The sequence below is a fragment of the Phyllobates terribilis genome, unplaced genomic scaffold (assembly GCF_046119375.1).
Source record: "Phyllobates terribilis strain yellow unplaced genomic scaffold, ASM4611937v1 Scaffold_9__5_contigs__length_417890890, whole genome shotgun sequence".
NCBI classification, from domain to species: Eukaryota; Metazoa; Chordata; class Amphibia; order Anura; family Dendrobatidae; genus Phyllobates; species Phyllobates terribilis.
This window is the reverse complement of record NW_027362769.1, coordinates 110,058,663-110,078,792: the sequence shown is the minus strand read 5'-3', so window position 1 is coordinate 110,078,792 and position 20,130 is coordinate 110,058,663. Positions and strand designations below refer to the sequence as shown.

The window sequence follows — 20,130 nt, the reverse complement described above, 5'->3', positions numbered from 1 at the left end:
ATAATTAATGAATTCTTTGCTTTCCTTGAAGTGTGAATCATTACCGCGATTAAAACTCACGACTTGTAGCATAGCAGGCAGCAGTTTTTCTCTGTCTAAAATATCTAAATAGTATTTTTTTTCTTTACAGGAATATGGTATCGGTAAACAGAGATATATTTCTATATATCTGCAAGGAGTTTGTAATGTCTTCTCGTGTTTGTGTGGGTTTCCTCCGGGTTCTCCGGTTTCCTCCCACACTCCAAAGACATCCTGATAGGGGATCTAGATTGTGAGCCCCAATGGGAACAGTGATGATAATGTATGTAAAGCGCAGTGGAATTAATGGCGCTATATAAGTGAGTAAAATAAATAAAAAAAATAAAATATATCAGTACATCGCTATATACCTGTATATTAGGGGTAAAATAATAGTCAGAGATTTATTTTTCCTAGAAAATTACTAAAAAGTAATTAAAACAATTACAATAATCACAATTTAATTCACTTGCAGTAATCGGTAAATACTGTAAAAAATGGTGACATTGGAGTTTTTTTCTCCATTAAACCAATACAAAATGAACGCAAATATAAGGCTTATGTTTGGAAAGAGGACACTTAAAAAAATGACTGCACTAATACACTGTGTGCAGAATTATTAGGCAAATGCGGATTTTGATCACATGATACTTTTTATACATGTTGTCCTACTCCAAGCTGCATAGGCTTGAGAGCCAACTACCAATTAAGTAAATCTGGTGATGTGCATCTCTGTAATGAGGAGGGGTGCTGACTAATGACATCAACACCATATATAAGGTGTGCTTAATTATTAGGCAACTTCCTTTCCTTTGGCAAAATGGGTTAGAAGAGAGATTTGACGGGCTCAGAAAAGTCCAAAATTGTGAGATGTCTTGCAGAGGGATGCAGCAGTCTTGAAATTTCCAAACTTTTGAAGCGTGATCACCGAACAATCAAGCGTTTCATGGGAAATAGCCAACAGGGTCGCAAGAAGCGTGTTGGCCAAAAAAGGCGCAAAATAACTGCCCATGAATTGAGGAAAATCACTCGTGAAGCTGCCAAGATGCCATTCGCAACCAGTTTTGCCATATTTCAGGGCTGCAACGTTACTGGAGTATCAAAAAGCACAAGGTGTGCGATACTCAGGGACATGGCCAAGGTAAGGAAGGCTGAAAAACAACCACCTTTGAACAAGAAACATAAGATGAAACGTCAAGAATGGGCCAAGAAATATCTTAAGACTGATTTTTCAAAGGTTTTATGGACTGATCAAATGAGAGTGACTCTTGATGGGCCAGATGGATGGGCCAGAGGCTGGATCAGTAAAGGGCAGAGAGCTCCACTCCGACTCAGACGCCAGCAAGGTGGAGGTGGGGTACTGGTATGGGCTGGTATCATCAAAGATGAACTTGTGGGACCTTTTCGGGTTGAGGATGGAGTGAAGCTCAACTCCCAGACCTACTGCCAGTTTCTGGAAGACAACTTCTTCAAGCAGTGGTACAGGAAGAAGTCGGTATCGTTCAAGAAAAACATGATTTTCATGCAGGACAATGCTCCATCACATGCATCCAACTACTCCACAGCGTGGCTGGCCAGTAAAGGTCTAAAAGAAGAAAAAATAATGACATGGCCCCCTTGTTCACCTGATCTGAACCCTATAGAGAACCTGTGGTCCATCATAAAATGTGAGATCTACAGGGAGGGAAAAGAGTACACCTCTCGGAACAGTGTCTGGGAGGCTGTGGTGGCTGCTGCACGCAATGTTGATCGAAAACAGATCAAGCAACTGACAGAATCTATGGATGGAAGGCTGTTGAGTGTCATCATAAAGAAAGGTGGCTATATTGATCACTAATTTTTTTGGTTTTCGTTTTTGCATGTCAGAAAAGTTTATTTCTAAATTTTGTGCACTGATATTGGTTTACCTTGTGAAAATAAACAAGTGAGATGGGATTATATTTGGTTTTTATTAAGTTGCCTAATAATTCTGCACAGTAATAGTTACCTGCACAAACAGATATCTTCCTAAGATAGCCAAATCTAAAAAAAAAAACACTCCAACTTCCAAAAATATTAAGCTTGGATATTTATGAGTCTTTTGAGTTGATTAAGAACATAGTTGTTGATCAATAATAAAAATAATCCTCTAAAATACAACTCGCCTAATAATTCTGCACACAGTGTATACTAACATGGGGGGATGCCTGATGGTTATTGCAATGCTTTACCTACACTAGGTAACCATAAGGCTGATATGATTTAAGAGAAACCTATCACCTACATGTCAAATACCATTTACTTGCAGCTAAAGGAGTAATTTGCAGGTAAATAGTATTTAAACCCCGTGTAGCTTACTTACTGGTAGCTACAGGGAGAACATTAAATATTATTCTCCCTGCAGCTGCTAGCTTTGAGTCATTGGGGCGGTGCAAGAGGTTGTTACAGTCACCGCTCACTACTTAGTGAATGCGGCTGTAATCACTCCTATCCTGCAGAGCAGACTGTCAATCAAAGTGCCGGGGAGTGGTTACAGTGCGCTCACAGTATACTGATTGATGACTTAATGGCTCCCTGCATTGCCCCAATGACTGAAATGGAATAAAACCACATTTCTCCCTGCAGCTGCTCCAGCAAGCCGGTTGCAGAGGGTTTAAATGGTATTTACCTGAAAATTAACCCTGTGTCTGCAGGTAAATAGCATTTCTTGCAGTGACTGGTTCCTTTTAAATAGAAGGGGTAAAAATGACCAGAGGAGGTATGAGAGCTGTAGGGGCCCTACTAAAAGAATATCAGCCCGTACAGACATAACATGGGCCTACCGAGGTGTTATTAGCCCCTACAGAAGTCACCTGCATGTACAGAAGTAATATCAGCACTTCAAGTCAGCTGATGATATAGGAGTTAATTTAAAGGGGTTTTCTGGGATAAATTTAATTTTTCCCAGGGGCTTGGAATTGCAAAACATAACAAGATCTATTATATTAAGCTAATGTCACCGCCTGGATTCAGCCGGCACCAGATGTGATGCCATCACCATTCGCCAGCAATAGGACTATTACAACGTGTGATTGGATGCATCAGTCTGGTGACTTAAATAGAAAAAGGTCACATGAAGGCTGCAGGTGGGGGGGGGGATTATTTTTGGACGTTTCGGCAGCGGGTTGGGTAGGTCCATTTACATTTTCGTCTCAGGCAGAAGAAAAGCTAGAACTGGCTGGTGACTACCGTATTGTATTGAAGACAATCTCCAGCTCGTAACTACAATTTCTTCTTAATTCTTTGTAACAAAACCTTTCTTTTATTCACATTTTACAGCATCTGTTGGAATAAAGAATGCAAAGGATTATACTGAATATAAAAAAGCATGAAAATAAAATGCATTGCCTTCACCTGAACCATGCTGTTTTCCGGGATTGGAGTTATAGTTTTTAAATTACATCGCACTTGCTCCAAGCAGTAAGGAACGTACTTATCAAACAATATGGTCAGATTTGCCTTTTCTGACTGAGCCTGACGAGTCTCGATCCAGCTGGTAACGTAACTAATAAAAAAGAATGAAATCAGACACAGAGTAAAGGAATCCTGCGTGGCGGGATTTGCATTTCATTTTATGCCCTCTGTATTCTAAAAGTAAATAAGAAATACTGAAATCATGTTAAAAAAATAAGTTTAAATAACTCATTTACTGCCTGCGGTTATGAGCTGCCAATATCGGAGAATAACTATTAGATTTATGGGATATGGACTTAATCTACAGCCACATTATTACCATCACATATCCCAAAGACGAGGACTTAGGCCACGTTCACACATTCAGTATTTGGTCAGTATTATACATCAGTATTTTTAAGCCAAAACCAGGCAAGGAACAATCAGAGGAAAAGTATAATAGAAACACGTCACCACTTCTGTATTTATCACCCACTCCTGGTTATGACTTACAAATACTGATGTAAAATACTGACCAAATACTGAACGTGTGAACGTGGCCTTAGGCTATGTTCCCACGATGAGCTTTTGATGTTGCAGATTTTTCCATTAAATAAATTAGGTTACTTTTGCTTTTTTACTTTTTATCTTGTTTTTGACACTGTGATTTTTGTCTCTTGTTGGTGTGCCATGTTTTAAATAAAGCTGCTTTGTTTTTGATACTTCCTGGTATTTGGCTTAGACAAAACTTTATTGATACAGTCACATGCGGATTACACGCTTCTTCGATGCGTTTCAGCCCACTAAAAACAAGTGCGTTTTTTTACCTGCAAATTTTTCCCATCTAATGTAAGTTTATGAGAAAAATCTGCACATAAAACTCAGCGTACCCGCAAGAGAAATTGACATGTTGTGGACTTGAAACACGCACCGCAGATCAGTTTATGCTGAATTAAAAAGAAACACAGTGTGGAGGAGATTTCTAGAAATTCCGGCCATCTTAAGTGCAAATTTTTGCCATAGACTTGTATTAGATGGGGAATATCGGCAGATAAAAAATGCACGTGTTTTTAGTCCGTTTCCGCAGCGGGAATGCATAAAAAAAACACATGAAATCCGCACATGACTGTGTCAATAAAGTTTTGTCACAACCAAATACCAGGAAGTATCAAAAACAAAGCAGCTTTATTTAAAACATGACATACCAAAAACAGAAAAAAAAAACACAGCGTCAAAAACGTGATGAAAACGCATGTAAAAAACACACACAAAAACACAATGAAAAAAATCAAGTCACTTAATTTAAATTAATAATAGGTGCAGAAATGGTGCAAAAATCTGGAACACCAAAAACTCACTAAAAGCTCATTGTGGGAACGTAGGTTAATACACTGCATTTTTGACGCAGTGAAAATACGCAGCGTCAAAAACTCACCAAAAATTCATTGTGGGCACACAGCCTTATAGATTCTTTACTTACGGGCTCCAGCCTAAGTCTTGTGTGTTAACATACAGGATCCCCGCTCTTGATACAGTCGCAGGTGTCGCGGCTCGAAGATGACTGATCTCAAACAACAACCGCATGGAAGGTGTCAGCGAGATACGCTCGTTACTGGCTAAGGTCAAAACCTATGTGAGATAAGACGGACGTCACGCTATGAACTCATCATGTTCTTAAAGAAGGTTTCCAAAGTAGGGAATGGGACAGGGACCACCATAGAGATGGTGCAGGAGCGCAATGATTCAACATTAAAGTCATTGTCATTTTCTAATTTTACAACTTTACCAACTCTTGGCTAAGTTGTGAAAAAATTTTTAATTATAATTATTTTTTACATTGTCATTTTGTATTACAAAGATTATTCTCTCACATAGTATTTTTAGAAAAACAGTATAATTGTAGAAAAAATCAATTAAACTTTGGCTTTTTTGAAGTATTTTTTGCGTTTTCAGCATTTTTTTTTACATTTATAATGTTATTGGAAATTAGACATTTTAGTATTTTTTTCTACACAAAGAATCTTATTATTTGATGTGCCTGGTGCCTAATCTGTGTACTGTAGCTTTTCTTTTACCAATGTATACTCTATCTTGGAGTTTCTCCCAGAGGGCAGCAGCGGGAGGCAGCGAGCAGAACATACATCTATGTACTTGGCAAGTAGTGTTATGTCTGTGTCAGCGCAACCTGCGTGGGAGTGAGTGGATCTGCTAGTGTCTGTAATCCAACCTATATAATGCTATGCTAGACTAAGCCACCTCTGATCTTTATTTGCTTCATCTTTAAACGGTTTGTCCAGCCTTAGGCTAAAAGACTTCAGTCACTCGTTGTGACTACACACTTGTTAATCCTCACATCGTGCACACTCTGGTGCTGGCACAGGGAGCAGGTGGTCACATGACCGCAAGTATGTGATTTGAATATTTCTGGCCACATTCTGACTAGACATGTCCGGCCTCGCTAAATGCACTTGCATTGAGAGAGACCACGCATGTCTAGTTGGCATGTGACTGTATGTATGTAAATCACATACTTGTGCTCCCAGCACCGGTACTGGAGAATCCTCACATAGAGTGACTGCAGACTTGTACCCTAAGGCTGGACAACCCATTTAAAGAGGACCTGTCACTTGTCAAAAATATGAATTTTTTTTACTCGCTGTTCTCCTGAATTCGGCCTTGTTTATTTTTTGCTCCTGCGTCTCTTCATCCTTTAGGTATGTTCCCCTTTCCTTTGTGTTTATCTAGTTTTTTTAGCCAACTGGACCTAGATCTCAAGAAGACGTCCACAGAGAAGAGTAAAGGACCACGCCCACTTGGCTATAAAGACAAGATTTACAAACCGGGCAGAGTGGATCACATCTCTGGAATAGGGAGGCACAGAAACAATAGAAAAACAACACCAGATTAAGCACGAAAGCAACATTTACACCAGGTATTAAAAATACTTATTTATGGCAAGTGACCGGTCCTTTTTAACCTTACAATATTAGTCAAAGTACTTTCCTCCCAAAGTGCATGTGTACAAAAGTTTTCTTCCCATGTTTTTGGCAGCTCTCGTAACACGTTAATAAATACCTGCATTTCAATAAAATAACAATTCTGGAACTTAGAGTTACTTAGAGTCCAGTGATGCTCTGGTCCTCTGTTATTCCTCCTGGAGGTGTATGACTTACGTTACAATTGGGTGTTACCATTCCTCTTGTCAATATGGTGTGTTCCCGCCCAGTCGGACACTGTGATCATTGATTGGACAGTGTAGGTAAACACACTATTGACAACGGTACTGGGAACCACCCAGTTGTCAATTTATTCATTTATTTTCATATGGAATTACAAGTGAATGGCACAACGCAGGGTTGTAAAAGATGCTTCCGAATCGTTAATTTATGAGGAATGAAATAACTTACTAAATGATACACTATGTTACTTATCTAATATTACATTCCCCTTTCTAAACTGACATCAGGGTTAACGAGTTGCAACTGCAAACTGGGCAACCATAAGACATCCAGCGAGTATAGTTCACAGGTTCTATTAAAGAGTTGTTCCCATCTTCATATACAGATATTATCGGATAGTGCTTGACTTTTGCAGTTTACAGTCTATTAAAATTTGCAGCCGTTTTGTTTACAGCTCGTTGCCTAGGAGGCCGACCACCTCTGCTGTTTAGCTTTTAAGCTACAAGAAAAGTGTTAATATTTCAAGAACGGATTAAATTTTTACTAAGCAGTAAATTGCAAAATTGCTTGTTTTTACAAGCGCTATCTGACAATACCCATCTATGAAGATGGGAATAATTCTTTAAATAAATTAGGATACATGGAGGATAATTGCTAGGTGTCATATAGCTGCCTATACCGCTCAATATGGAGTTGGATCTCTCCATGCTTCTTGTCAGATAAGGCTGGACACTATGGCTAGACCCAATATTCTGCAAGGTGTGAGCTCATTACTAATTAGATAAATTAACGTTAGGTGCTAAATTAATCTGTTGTGTTACTGTTTCATTACTTAGATAATTATTTAATTTTTTGGAGAGTAATACTTGCAGAATTGTATCTACTGGTTTCTATGAACATTCCAGTGATCCTCATTTCATGGAGGAGGCATTGTGGGACAGTTACATGATTTCATTATATGCAGGAGGATCACAAACCTTGTTATCATCCATGACAGTGTTCAGAGATTCAATCCACATTGGATCAATGTCTCCATCCAGGACAATCCACTTTGGGCCATCGTGAGGGTTGATGAAGAGCTCTCTCATTGTAAAAGAAAACAGCCCTAAAAACACAACGTATGATAAGGATATGTACAGCCACAGACCACCCTAGACCACCCCAGCAGCCTAACTGGTATAACAATTACCATCTTTCCACTCCCTGGTGGAAGGATGAAGAAATCCAAAGAGCTCATCAGTGGTCACAGCTTTAGGGTTGATATCATGCCAGATGGGCTTTAGCTTCATATTGTAATACGTCCTGTGTAAAGTCTTAAGGATCTGGGGAAGACATGGCTGTCATAATATATGTAACAAAGATAAAAGTGGTCATACAGTATATATGAGATGCGGTGCTACAAAATATCAAATATGAAAACAAAAAAAGTACATATAATATCACAGCAATGCTCATAAAATGCTCACTTTAATAATATCAGGCACGAAAACTTTAAAGAAGAATTATACCGCCATTCTGACATGGATTTTTGAAAGTACGAAAAGTACACCAATCTCATCAAGTATTAAAAAGTTATTTAATAATGCTGACTGCATTGTGAAATCTGTTGACAGAGCCACTTTCAAATTAAACTTTGGATTCAGAATCAGCGCCACTCTTGTCCATGGGCAGTGCTTGGAATTGCAGCTAATTTTATTCAGTTGCAATACTATATATTTCTCATGGATAAGAGTTGTGCTGTTTGTGGAGGAGACCGCGACCAATCAGCAAAGCGGTGTTTAAATTTGGCGCTAAAAGGCAATATTGCTGATTGGTCGCGGCCGGCGACCAATCAGCGAATCGTATTAGTGAGGACCGGGGAGCGGCGCTGCAGCAGATGACCGGCTGCTTGCAGCAGAAGTATCCCGACCGGCGGCGCCGCTCCCCGGTCCTCCCTTCACACTTGCCGTCGGGAGATCAGCGGCCCTAACCGCTGATCTCATGACGGTAGCCGTATGGAGGTCAGCGGCGCCGCCGGTCAGGGTAGATAGATAGATAGATACATAGATATGGGATAGATAGATATGTAAATGCATCGTGAGTTTGGAGGCATTTGGATCATATGAGAAATGGAAGACATAGTATCTTGCTAAGGCTAAGTGCCCACGATGCAAAAATGCAGCAGATTGTACATGCGTTTTTCCTGCCAGGTAGAAGCGTTTGTCAAGCGTTCTTCACTTGCATTTCTGCATGCAGGTTGTCAAGCGCTTTTCCAAGCGATTTTAGCATCACTTGGAAAAGTGCTTGACAACTTGGTCACACTATATAAATCCATGCAACCGGCATGGATTTATATAGTGTGACCAAGTTATAGTTGAAAAAAAAAAAAAAAATGGTAAAAAATTTAAAAAAAACATTATACTCACCTTCTGATGGCCCCCGGTGTTTTCTCCGCTGCGTCCGGTCTGTGGTACGGCTCGCGGTGGTGTGAAGGACCTTTCATGACGTCATTTAGTCATGTGTCAGGTCACGTGACCGCCGAGATCAACGGTCACGTGACCTGTCACATGACTAAATGACGTCATGGCAGGTTCTTTCACACCATCGTGAGCTGCCAGGGAGCCAGGACGCATCATACAGGAGACCGGGGGACATCAGAAGGTGAGTATAATGTTTATTTTTTATTTTAAATTCTTTTTTTAACAGGTACTATGGTACTCGGGTCTGGAGGAGAGTCTCCTCTTCTCCAGACCCGGGTACCATCCACACATAGAATCGCAGAATATCCGCATGTGCAGATGTAGTCATGCGGATATTAAGCGATTCAATGCAAGTAAATGGCGGCAATTATGCCGTGTATCTGCAAAAATAATGGACATGCTGCATATTTTTCCACAATGATAATCCGCAGTGGAAATTTCCGCATGTGCATAGCACATGCGGATTATCATTGGGGACCATGGGGCACGTATTACCAAGCGTTTAAGCGTTTTCGCTGCGGAAATTCGTGGCAAAAACGCTTGAAAAATGCATAGTGGGCACGCAGCCTCAGCGTCATAGCCATGTAATATTTTATTTTTTACACTCTGCTAGGATCAATAGCCGACACATTTCATGCTGTTTTATTTTCTTGCCAATATTTCCACCCACCGTGCTCTTGCCTGTCCCTGCGTTCCCAACAACAAATACAGAATGACGGACCTCCAGCAGGTCCTCCAACTGGGAGATCTAAGCCAAAAACAGGGAAAAAATGACATAACTATTACAAAGTAGACATCAAATATTTTAAATGTTGAAATCTTTCCTTTTTAAGTAATAAAAGATTATTTTCTTTAGATAAAAGTTAATATGGAAGACCTGGTATTCTCCGTAAAAAGGAGAAAATCTACTATTTTTGTGAGATCTCCTTTGCTATACAGCATCCTAACATTGAAGAATTGCTTCCCAATACATTGTATTATAATAACCTCGACTTTAAAAAGAAAATATTGTCGTAAGATTTTATTTATTGCTTGAGCTATTAACAGCATTAGCCAGATGCTGAATACCAGGAGCATCAAACAACGGTGATCATTATTGCCTCCGATCAGCCCATTTCCAGTGTACAATACACTAAGCAGAAAGCCATTATTTCCACCTTAAGAATAAAGTTCTCCTCTGGCTGCAGGTGCAGCTCGGCAATGGACTGGCGGACCATCTGTTCCAGCTTCACGTCTCTCTTCCTGGGCACTTCCAGCAATGGAAACAAGTCACCGATGAGGCCCAGAAAGATTGTAACATCATTGGTTACTATCTTAGGAAGATTGAAGTCCCTGAGGGCTCTCATCAAAACCTAAGAAGGAACAACACCATAATTATATGCAGGGATAACACGCCATAACATAAGGCATAAAATGAGCAAATGTTATGAGAAAGTCGTCCTCGGACAATCAGGATGCATATGGCTTGTTAGTCTCAAGCTGTTTCATCTGCACAGTGGATCACCTTGTAACTATTTCATTGTGTGAAATAGTTCCTAATGTATATATGTATATCTTTATATGTAATACATTTACTATGCATAAAAATTACACATAAAATAAAACAGACACATTATTCGCCTATGTCTTTAAGGTCATTGTGTTTAATACTAGTAATATGCATCAGTAATGTACATGTAGTTATAATATGTAGTTAAAAACAAGAAACAGAGGCAGCACCATTACAGTTAAAGGGTGCAAATCCAAGGATCTTCGACCAAATCCTCCTTAAGGGCTCGTGCACGTGACCGTATTATCGGTCCGAGTGCGATCCAACAAAACATCGGATTGCACTCAGACCAATGTTATGCTATGGAGCCGAGCACATGCCCAATTTTATTCCTTTGACACAGTCCGAGGAAAAACATTGCAACTTGCCCAAGTTTGATCCGATATCATGTACCTGATGAAGGGGTCTGATCGACTCCGAAACAAGTAGTTCGAATAAAGCCTTATCCTATACCTCCTTTGGATTCTGCACATGCCTGGTAGCGCTTATCAAGTCTGTGATTTTTTTGTCCAGAATTCTCATGCTATGGGGCTGTACAGATTTCCGATTTTTTTTCCTTGGACAGAGGCTGTTTCTGCCCACCCACCCAGACTGACTGACAGATGCAGCTTGTACTGAACAATCTGAGATCTCCGTAGCAGCAGGGAGGAGGTACACTGAGAAGCTACTAATGGGGCTAGGTGGGCATGGGAATGAATTAAACTTTCATAAAGGAATACACAGCCATCTAGACACAATAAACACAGCATCCTTATCACGTGTAAGTGATCTTTTTTTTATCAATGTATACATTTTGTATTGTGAAATCTGGTGGCAGATCCACTTTAATAATAACATAGTGAACCTGGAAAAACATCATCTCCTGTTTCTATATGCATTAACATAAAACCATACGGTATGAATGTTAGTGCACCAGAATTAATTATATTATTCAAGTTGAAAATTATTTGAGCAAAACTGTGAAATTTAAAAAAGCCATGAAAAAAAAAATGAAGAAATAATCCACGTAATAAGGGAAGTAAAATGTTGACACTGACCATGTACAGAAAATGTCTTATTCTTGCCATATAAGCGCTTATTCAGATGGGTTACATATGGATTTGACCAACCTATCAGAGACTTGAAGCCATTATTCATCTATTATATTGTCATATAAAGTATACACAGTAGACCATTGTCAGCAGATGGCAATAATAGGCAAAAAATAAATGTACATGAGATCAGTCTGGCAATCTCCCAATTTCTAGTCCTCGGGAAAATAATGATTGGGCATGTTCTGCTTTAGTATGCCCAATCCTTTGCTTCCCTGAAGGTGGGTCTCAGGGAGCATCAGGAAACTACTAATCTCTACAGTAATAGACACATATGCTCAGCCACCGTCAAATCTCTGAACAAACAGAAAACACCTCTAACGTCCGATGATAACTTTAATCCTAAAATAACGAAGAACACACCTGGTCTTCTGGCCGACTCCTGTCCTCCCGCTTCAGAGATCCAGCCACCACTAACACAGACTTTATTGCTCTTAGACCCCAGTCGTAATGGTCCTGCAGGACAGTGTGCAACAGGCGTAATTACACAATCAACACAACTTTACTTTATGACAATAATATATAAAAGTAGATTCTGTAAATAGCTAAAAATTGTGATACTGAAAAGCTTTACGGGGTGTTAGGTACCTGAAAGTTGAGATTTATTTTGTAAAGTAATCAGCTGTGTGATCCATTGATGATCAAATATTGGGTTTTAATTCGACCAATATTGAGTATTACTTAGGATAATGTGCAACGTAAGGCTATGTTCACATGTTGCGCTTTTGCTGCTTTTTTTATGCAAATTAAAAGCTGCTTTTTACAGTACCAGCAAAAGCTATGACATTTCAGAAGTCTCATGTACACACATTGTTTTTTTTTTCCTGAATGAATTGGAAGCACTGCATAAAATAGGCGCATTTTTATTGCATTTTTGATGCATTTTTTACTTGCGTTTTTGGTGCAGATTTTTCCCCACTCATTAGTATGAATGAAATCTGCATTAGTATGAATGAAATTCTGTATCTTTGTTGAACATTCCCTTCTCTTTATACCTAATATTCTTCTATTTATTAGATACATTGCGTCGTCATCCCAAATCTATTGTTCTTACCTGCTTGGAGAGGAGTTGGCGGCACAGAGTATACAGACTGATAAACTTTCTTGACAGCATCCGCGCATCAACAAATCCTTCTGCCACCAACATTATTTCACATATAAGTTCAAAATCTGGAATGACCATCGCACATGGACTGTAAGGAGGAAACAGAAAACTAGAGAAATGGTTCATAAGATTGTTAAAAATGTATCCTCCTTATCTCCTATTGTCCAATAGTATGGTACCAAAGGAAATAGGATTGAAAAAGCAGTAATAATAATGGAATATAATGAAAAGTGCACCATTTTTTCTCATTAAAATGTAGACTTCAGGGGAATTTTCCAATTTTAAAAAGTAAATGTTGTTCACTGAGCAATAACAAAATCATATGTTTCCAATACACTTTCTATATCAATTTCTCTTTGTTTTTAAGGATATTCCCACCTTTGAGGACATTTATTTTTACTTAAAGAGTAGCTCCACTTTCTTCTTGAATTTTTGTATTTTGCAAGCACTTGAATTGCCTGCAGTTGGTGGGATACCGAGTCCTGATCACACAAAAGACCACCAAGAAGTGCACAGCTCAGCAGACAGGAGAGCACACAGACCAGAGTATGTGCTCCTGTTTGCTGAGTTGTGCACTCCTCAGGGGTTATTGCTTGACCCAAACCCCCACCAGTCTGCAAGCAATTCAAGTGCCTGCTAAACATGAAAAACCAGGAAGAAAGTTTAGTTACTCTTTAAATGTATCTATATTTTGGCTTGATGTACAATACAAAGTTATATTGTGGTACCGTGTTAGCCAGAAAAATCGATGTAAATACTTTTACGCCCAAAAATTACAAAAGTATTCTTGGAGTGATACCTTTATTGGCTAACCAGAAGAAAATATATATGTGCAAGCTTTCAGAGAACAGAGGCTCCTTCGTCAGGCAATATTACAAATGAATTCATAAGACAAGGGGCACAACATTTAAGATATGTTACAGTATGACATTTGTTCATGAGGAGGAGGGGGTGATGCCTCCTAATGATAAGTCCAAGAGATGTCTGTGGGAATGCTTAATTATTTGGAGACATTTGGTAGAGGTGTGCATTGACTCCATGTAGTGAGTCATAAACCCAGGTGTTAGATTGAGTCCTGTTGTCAGTGAATTGAACATCTTTATCAGTTTGAATTCCCAGATTCTTCTTTCCCTGTCATCTTTGAAGTGACCTTTTAATACTAAAACTTTTAGATCTTTAGTGTCCCTGACTAGAAAAATATTTTCCCACAGGCGTGTCCAGTTCATTCTTAATTGTGTGTCTGTATAAATTCATTCTCGTTTGCAGCCTTTGCATAGTTTCTCTAATATAAACTCCTTCCAGGCACCTTGTACATTGTATCATGTACACCACATTGGGGGATGTACATGAAAAGACATCCATGATTTTGTAGTCCTGATTTGTGTTAGGTATACAGACTTTATTCGATGGTAATATGTGGGTACAAGTGTTGCATTTTTTGTTTTTACATGGGAATGTGCCCGTCACTGATGGTGATGAGAGGACACTTCTGACAAGGAGATTCCTTAAATTAGGGGGCTGTTTGTAGGAGAGAAGTGGTAGTTCTGGGAATATTTCTCTCAGTTTGTGGTCTCTGTGGAATATGGGTTGGAGATCAGCACCAATTTTCCTCAAGATGTTCATGTGGGGCTTGTATGTGACCACAAGAGGTACCCTGTTGTTGTCCTCCCTCTGTCTATAATCCAGGAGGCTACCTCTTGGGATTCTTGTACAGTACAGACCAAAAGTTTGGACACACCTTCTCATTTAAAGATTTTTCTGTATTTTCATGACTATGAAAATTGTACATTCACACTGAAGGCATCAAAACTATGAATTAACACATGTGGAATTATATACTTAACAAAAAAGTGTAAAACAACTGAAAATATGTCTTATATTCTAGGTTCTTCAAAGTAGCCACCTTTTGCTTTGAGGACTGCTTTGCACACTCTTGGCATTCTCTTGATGATCTTCAAGAGATACATAAAGAAGGTAATCGTGGGAGGCCAATCATTTCTGGCATTGGGACATTAAAGGAAAATATCTCAGGCTGGGTGGAGAACATTTTGAAACCATTGGTGAGACGCACACCCAGCTATATCCAGGACACCATGGATATTCTCTGCAAATTGTCAGCCCTGAGCCCACTCCCAGAAGACACAATACTGCCCACCATGGATGTAGAGTCTCTCTACTCTAACATTCCTCATGAGAATGTGTTGCAGCATGCAAACATTTCCTACACAATAATATCTAGCCACAGAACCAACTCGGCAATTCATCAGGTTTGTGCTCCATCACAATTATTTTTCCTTTGGGAACAATTTATACCAACAATGTATGGGCAACGCCATGAGAAGCAAAATGTCCCCACAATATGCTAACCTATTTATAGCTAAACTAGAGGAGGAATTTTTGTCATCTTGCTCTATTAAACCTCTAGCATACTTCCGCTACATTGATGATCTGCTAATAATCTGGACAGCCTCAAAAGATGATCTGCTGACCTTCCACAATAACTTCAACAGGTTCCACCCAACCAAGAAGCTCACCCTCAACTTCTCAAAATCCCAAATACATTTTCTGGTCATGACTATATACATCAAAGACAACACCATACAATCATCAATTTACCATAAGCCCACAGGACGTCCAGCATATCTTAGATGGAACAGCTTTCATCCAAGACACACAAAAAAATCCATCATCTACAGTTAAGCTCTGAGGTACATTCGAATCTGTTCAGACAGTAAGGACAGAAAACTGCAGCTACTATCACTGAGGAATACATTCCTACAACAAGGATACCATCCACTGAAAATAGATGAACAGATCCACTGAGCTACAAGAATCCCAAGAAGCAGCCTCCTGAATTATAGACAAAGGGAGGACAACAACAGGGTACCTCTTGTCACATACAACCCCCACATGAACATCTTAAGGAAAACTGGCGCTTATCTCCAGCCCATATTCCACAGAGACCACAAACTGAAAGAAATATTCCCAGAACTACCACTTCTCTCCTACAAACAGACTCCTAACTTAAGGAATCTCCTTGTCAGAAGTGTCCTCTCATCACCATCAGTGACGGGCACATTCCCATGTAAAAACAAAAAATGCAAAACTTGTACCCACATATTACCATCAAATATAGTCCATATACCAAACACAAATCAGGACTACAAAATCATGGATGTCTTTTCATGTACATTCTCCAATGTGGTGTACATGATTCAATGTACAAGGTGCCCAGAAGGAGTTTATATTGGAGAAACTATGCAAAGGCTGCAAAAGAGAATGAATTTACACAGACACACAATTAAGAATGAACTGGACACGCCTGTGGGAAAAACATTTCTCTAGTCAGGGACACTGTATGACAGCTATAAAAGTTTTAGTATTAAAAGGTCACTTCAAAGATGACAGGGAAAGAAGAATCTGGGAATTCAAACTGATAAAGATGTTCAATTCACTGACAACAGGACTCAATCTAACACCTGGGTTTATGACTCACTACATGGAGTCAATGAACACCTCCACCAGATGGTCTGCAAATAATTAAGCATTCCCATAGATATCTCTTAGACTTATCATTAGGAGGCATCACCCCCTCCTCCTCCTCATGAACAAATGTCATACTGTAACATGTCTTGTTGTGCCCTTGTCTTATGAATTAATTTGTAATATTGCCTGAAGAAGGAGCCTATGTGCTCTGAAAGCTTCCACATATATATTTTCTTCTGGTTAGCCAGTAAAGGTATCACTCCAAGAATACTTTTGTCATTTTTGGGCATAAAAGTATTTACATATATTTTGGCTTAAAAGCATTTTTTGCAATACTGTTTTAGTAAAACTTTTTGGTTTCTACAGCCTCTGTGTATCACAGTGCATAACAGAATACAAATGAGTTCACAATGAATCCGTTAGTAAGACATCTCACTTAAATGGTCCTCTAACCTGATTTGTAACCAAATCTGTTACCTCTCCTGGATCCAGTGACAGGCACTGCATCCTCCTCCTGCCACTTCTTGCAATGTGGCACGCACCTCCGACATAATTCTGAGTCAACTGCCATACTGCTGTCAGCTCTGCATTGAACTCTGTGACTAACTTAGTTCTGCAATCTCACTGACTTAACTCTGCTACATTGCTACATTGGACCTGCGATGTAACTCACCTTGGCTACTCCGTTTCCTCATCATTGTACTTCCACCGCTTCCTTGTGTCAAACCTGTTGCCAATCAGTGGTGGGGGTGTAGTTACATAGATTAGCTGGACTGAACTGCATGTGAGACCTAGTCAGGCAGTGGTAATCTCCTGCTGATAAAACACTTATTGTATAGAAGCAACAGCACAAAACCTAATAAGTGATATATCGCTGGAATCAGGGTCTCTTCCTCGACACTATACTGCTCTCAGATTAAATAGCAAAAACCTGCTCACAAATTCCCTTTAAGTTTCGTCCTATTTTATACTTTTCTACCCAGAGCCTTTGCCTAACTATTACCATTGAACCCACTTGTTTAATGTAGCTGGAGACAAATATTAGTAAGTATAAGGAATGGCGGAGGCAGCATACAGTACCTGGTGCTAAAAATTAAAGAAAGGCATCTATGGGGGAGCAGCACTATATATAAAATAATAAGCATGATCAGAGCCTTTACCGAAAAAGAGCCTTGACATTTTCTGGAAGTTCTGCTCTGCCGGCATAACCTGGATTAAGAGTGATAAAAATCCCAACTGTACTTTTCAGCTCGATACTTTCTCCCAGAAAGTGAAATCTGTAAATCATAAAATTATTTTTATATAACATTATTTTAAGGAATAGAAGACACAACAAAAGCATGTTACATTGTGTAAGCTGATCTTAATAATTCATCTTATATGTAGGGGAGTTATTTTGACAGTGATGTTGGATATATTGACAGATTATAATAACAATTTTTATGGGTTGTTATTTTGTGCAGAAATGTATTATTGAAAGCCAGACACATGAATACACTATTACTTCACACTCCTTTCTGTACCTTTTTTTGTTGTGTCGGATTGCGTCTTGAATTGTTTTGACTTGTACGGCAATTACTGATAATACTTCTACTGATATACGGTTAAACTCATCAAAACATCCCCAAACACCAGTCTGACATAGACCTTTGTAGATGTTACCTAAAGACTAAACCAAATAGTCATAACAAATAACGATAGCAAATTATTCATAAAAAGAGCAATTAGTGGGGAATAGGGAAGGAGACAGTAGGTTGGGGGGTTGTGGCAGCTCTGGTGGGGGTAGGGTTGCAGCAGGGTCATTGTAGGTTGTAGGCTTTCTTGAAGAGATGGGTTTTCAGGTTCTGTCTGAAAGTTCTGAATGTGGTGGAATTATCGGGGAGGTCACGGAATTCCAGAGAACTCGGGAGAAGTCTTGAAGGGAATAGGGTGAGGAATGTACATGGATTGGTTGGGGGGGTTGCGGCAGCTCCGATGGGGGTGAGGTGGCAGCGGGGTCATAGCAGGCTAAAAGCTTTCTTAAAGAGATGGGTTTTCAAGTTCTGTTTGAAGGATCCAAATGTTGGAGAAAATCGGACATGTTGGGGCACAGAATTCCAAAGGATGGCGAATACTTGTGAGAAGTCTTGGAGGCGGTTGGATAAGTAACATAGGAGTGTGGAGGAGAAAAGGAGGTCTTGAGAGGTCCGGAGAGTACATGAGAGGAGATATCAGGGGATTAGTTTGGAGATATATGAGTGAGACAGATTATGGACGGCTTTGTAGGTCAATGTTAGTAGCTTAAACTATATCCGTTGGGAAATTGGGAGCCAATGAAGAGATTTGCAGAGTGGAGAGGCAGAGGAGTAGCGAGGAGAGAGGCGGATATAACTGGCATAATAATAATAACAATAATATTAATATGAATCATTAATATGAATGTATTCATGTTATTTTTTCTCACCTTATAGTCCATTTGTTCAGAACAGTTAAACACATAAACCATAATGCCTAAAGCACGACCAAGATCTTTGGTGGTTTCCGTCTTTCCTGTTCCCGCAGGACCTGAGAGGGCACCGCTCATAGCCAGATGAAGTGACTGGGTCAAAGTGATGTAACATCTGTGATAAGAAAAAGAAATAATTTACTGTGCAATTTATTTTCTTCTAGTGGCCCATTTACCCTGGCCGATTTCAGGGCAGTAACAAGTGGCGATGGACTATATTCAGGTCATTCGGCGAACAACTAATGGGACAGAATGGCTGTATTATTCAATCGATGCTCGTTACTGGCCAAAAATCAGCAAGTGAAAATGGTCCACTGGAATAAAATAAATTAACAAGCGCCAATGGACTATATTCAAGTTGTTTGATGAACAATTAGGGGGACATAACGTTATCGGCAGCACATCTTCTGTTTACACTGATCAAAGTGCTGGCGAGAATGATGATTTTTATGCCAGCATAAAAATCAAATCACCCAATGAATGAGCGTTTTGCTTATTCATAAGATGATTGCCTGCAATATGCTGATTAAGGATTACTATCCGAAACGCGTTTGCCTATAATGTCCCTGTGGTGATTGTGACATTTAATTTGTCTCTTTTCATGTTTTTCAATTTATAAAATAAATTGAGAATTTTTATGAAGACCCTGACGCTGGACCTTCTATTTTTCGTTCAAATTTCCTGCGGCACTGCCGGCTTCCGTGCGATGGACTTCTAATGTGGGTGATATGACTCTTTTCTTCTATATTTTTACAAGGGCAGCTTGTTTTATAATTATTGGCTTAACTAAAATGGTATTTTATGTGTTATGATGACATATTAGGTTAGGTCACATTATTTTTTTTAATTTGCCTAAAACAGTATAACAAACTGCAATAAACTTACTTTAGTGATTTTGTGCGCCTCTCCGGTCACTATCAGTCCTTATTGTGCATCAGCTGTACACAATGATGTCATATTCATGTGACCTCACATCACGTGGTCATTTGCCACCACTTGACATGACATCAGCGTGGACGGAAAATCATGACAATGTGAGCAGAAAGTACAGAGGACCAGCCGGAGTCTACAATAAGGGAACGGCACATGACAAGGTAAGTACATTGTGTTGTACCTCCTGCAATCCTGAGGGTGCAGAGCATGACTTCTTTTTTGATGATCCTTAATTCCTTGTCATACACTCCTCATTTATTGTACCGCTCAAAATACATTGGGGCAGATTTACTAAAACTTTACTTGTGGACAATGTCAATTTAAATTAGTCTTAAAATGAACCAAATTTATCACAATATCTGATATTGGATACTAAATATGGTGCATCTTTAAATCCTTCGCACAACTTGACGT

General features: G+C 39.4%; 1 protein-coding gene across 1 annotated transcript in view; it reads right to left on the bottom strand.

The window, feature by feature from the left end:
- Positions 1-20,130, bottom strand: part of LOC141161707 (dynein axonemal heavy chain 11-like) — a 1,128,345-nt gene that overhangs the window by 950,183 nt on the left and 158,032 nt on the right. The window contains exons 22-32 of the mRNA XM_073646926.1: positions 18,742-18,898; positions 17,822-17,967; positions 17,459-17,575; positions 12,762-12,900; positions 12,071-12,163; positions 10,225-10,419; positions 9,738-9,815; positions 7,798-7,930; positions 7,586-7,713; positions 4,910-5,058; positions 3,391-3,541 (exon numbers count right to left, since the gene is read on the bottom strand). Coding sequence (XP_073503027.1) covers positions 3,391-3,541; positions 4,910-5,058; positions 7,586-7,713; positions 7,798-7,930; positions 9,738-9,815; positions 10,225-10,419; positions 12,071-12,163; positions 12,762-12,900; positions 17,459-17,575; positions 17,822-17,967; positions 18,742-18,898 — 1,486 coding nt within the window. The remainder of the gene's footprint in view (positions 1-3,390; positions 3,542-4,909; positions 5,059-7,585; positions 7,714-7,797; positions 7,931-9,737; positions 9,816-10,224; positions 10,420-12,070; positions 12,164-12,761; positions 12,901-17,458; positions 17,576-17,821; positions 17,968-18,741; positions 18,899-20,130) is intronic.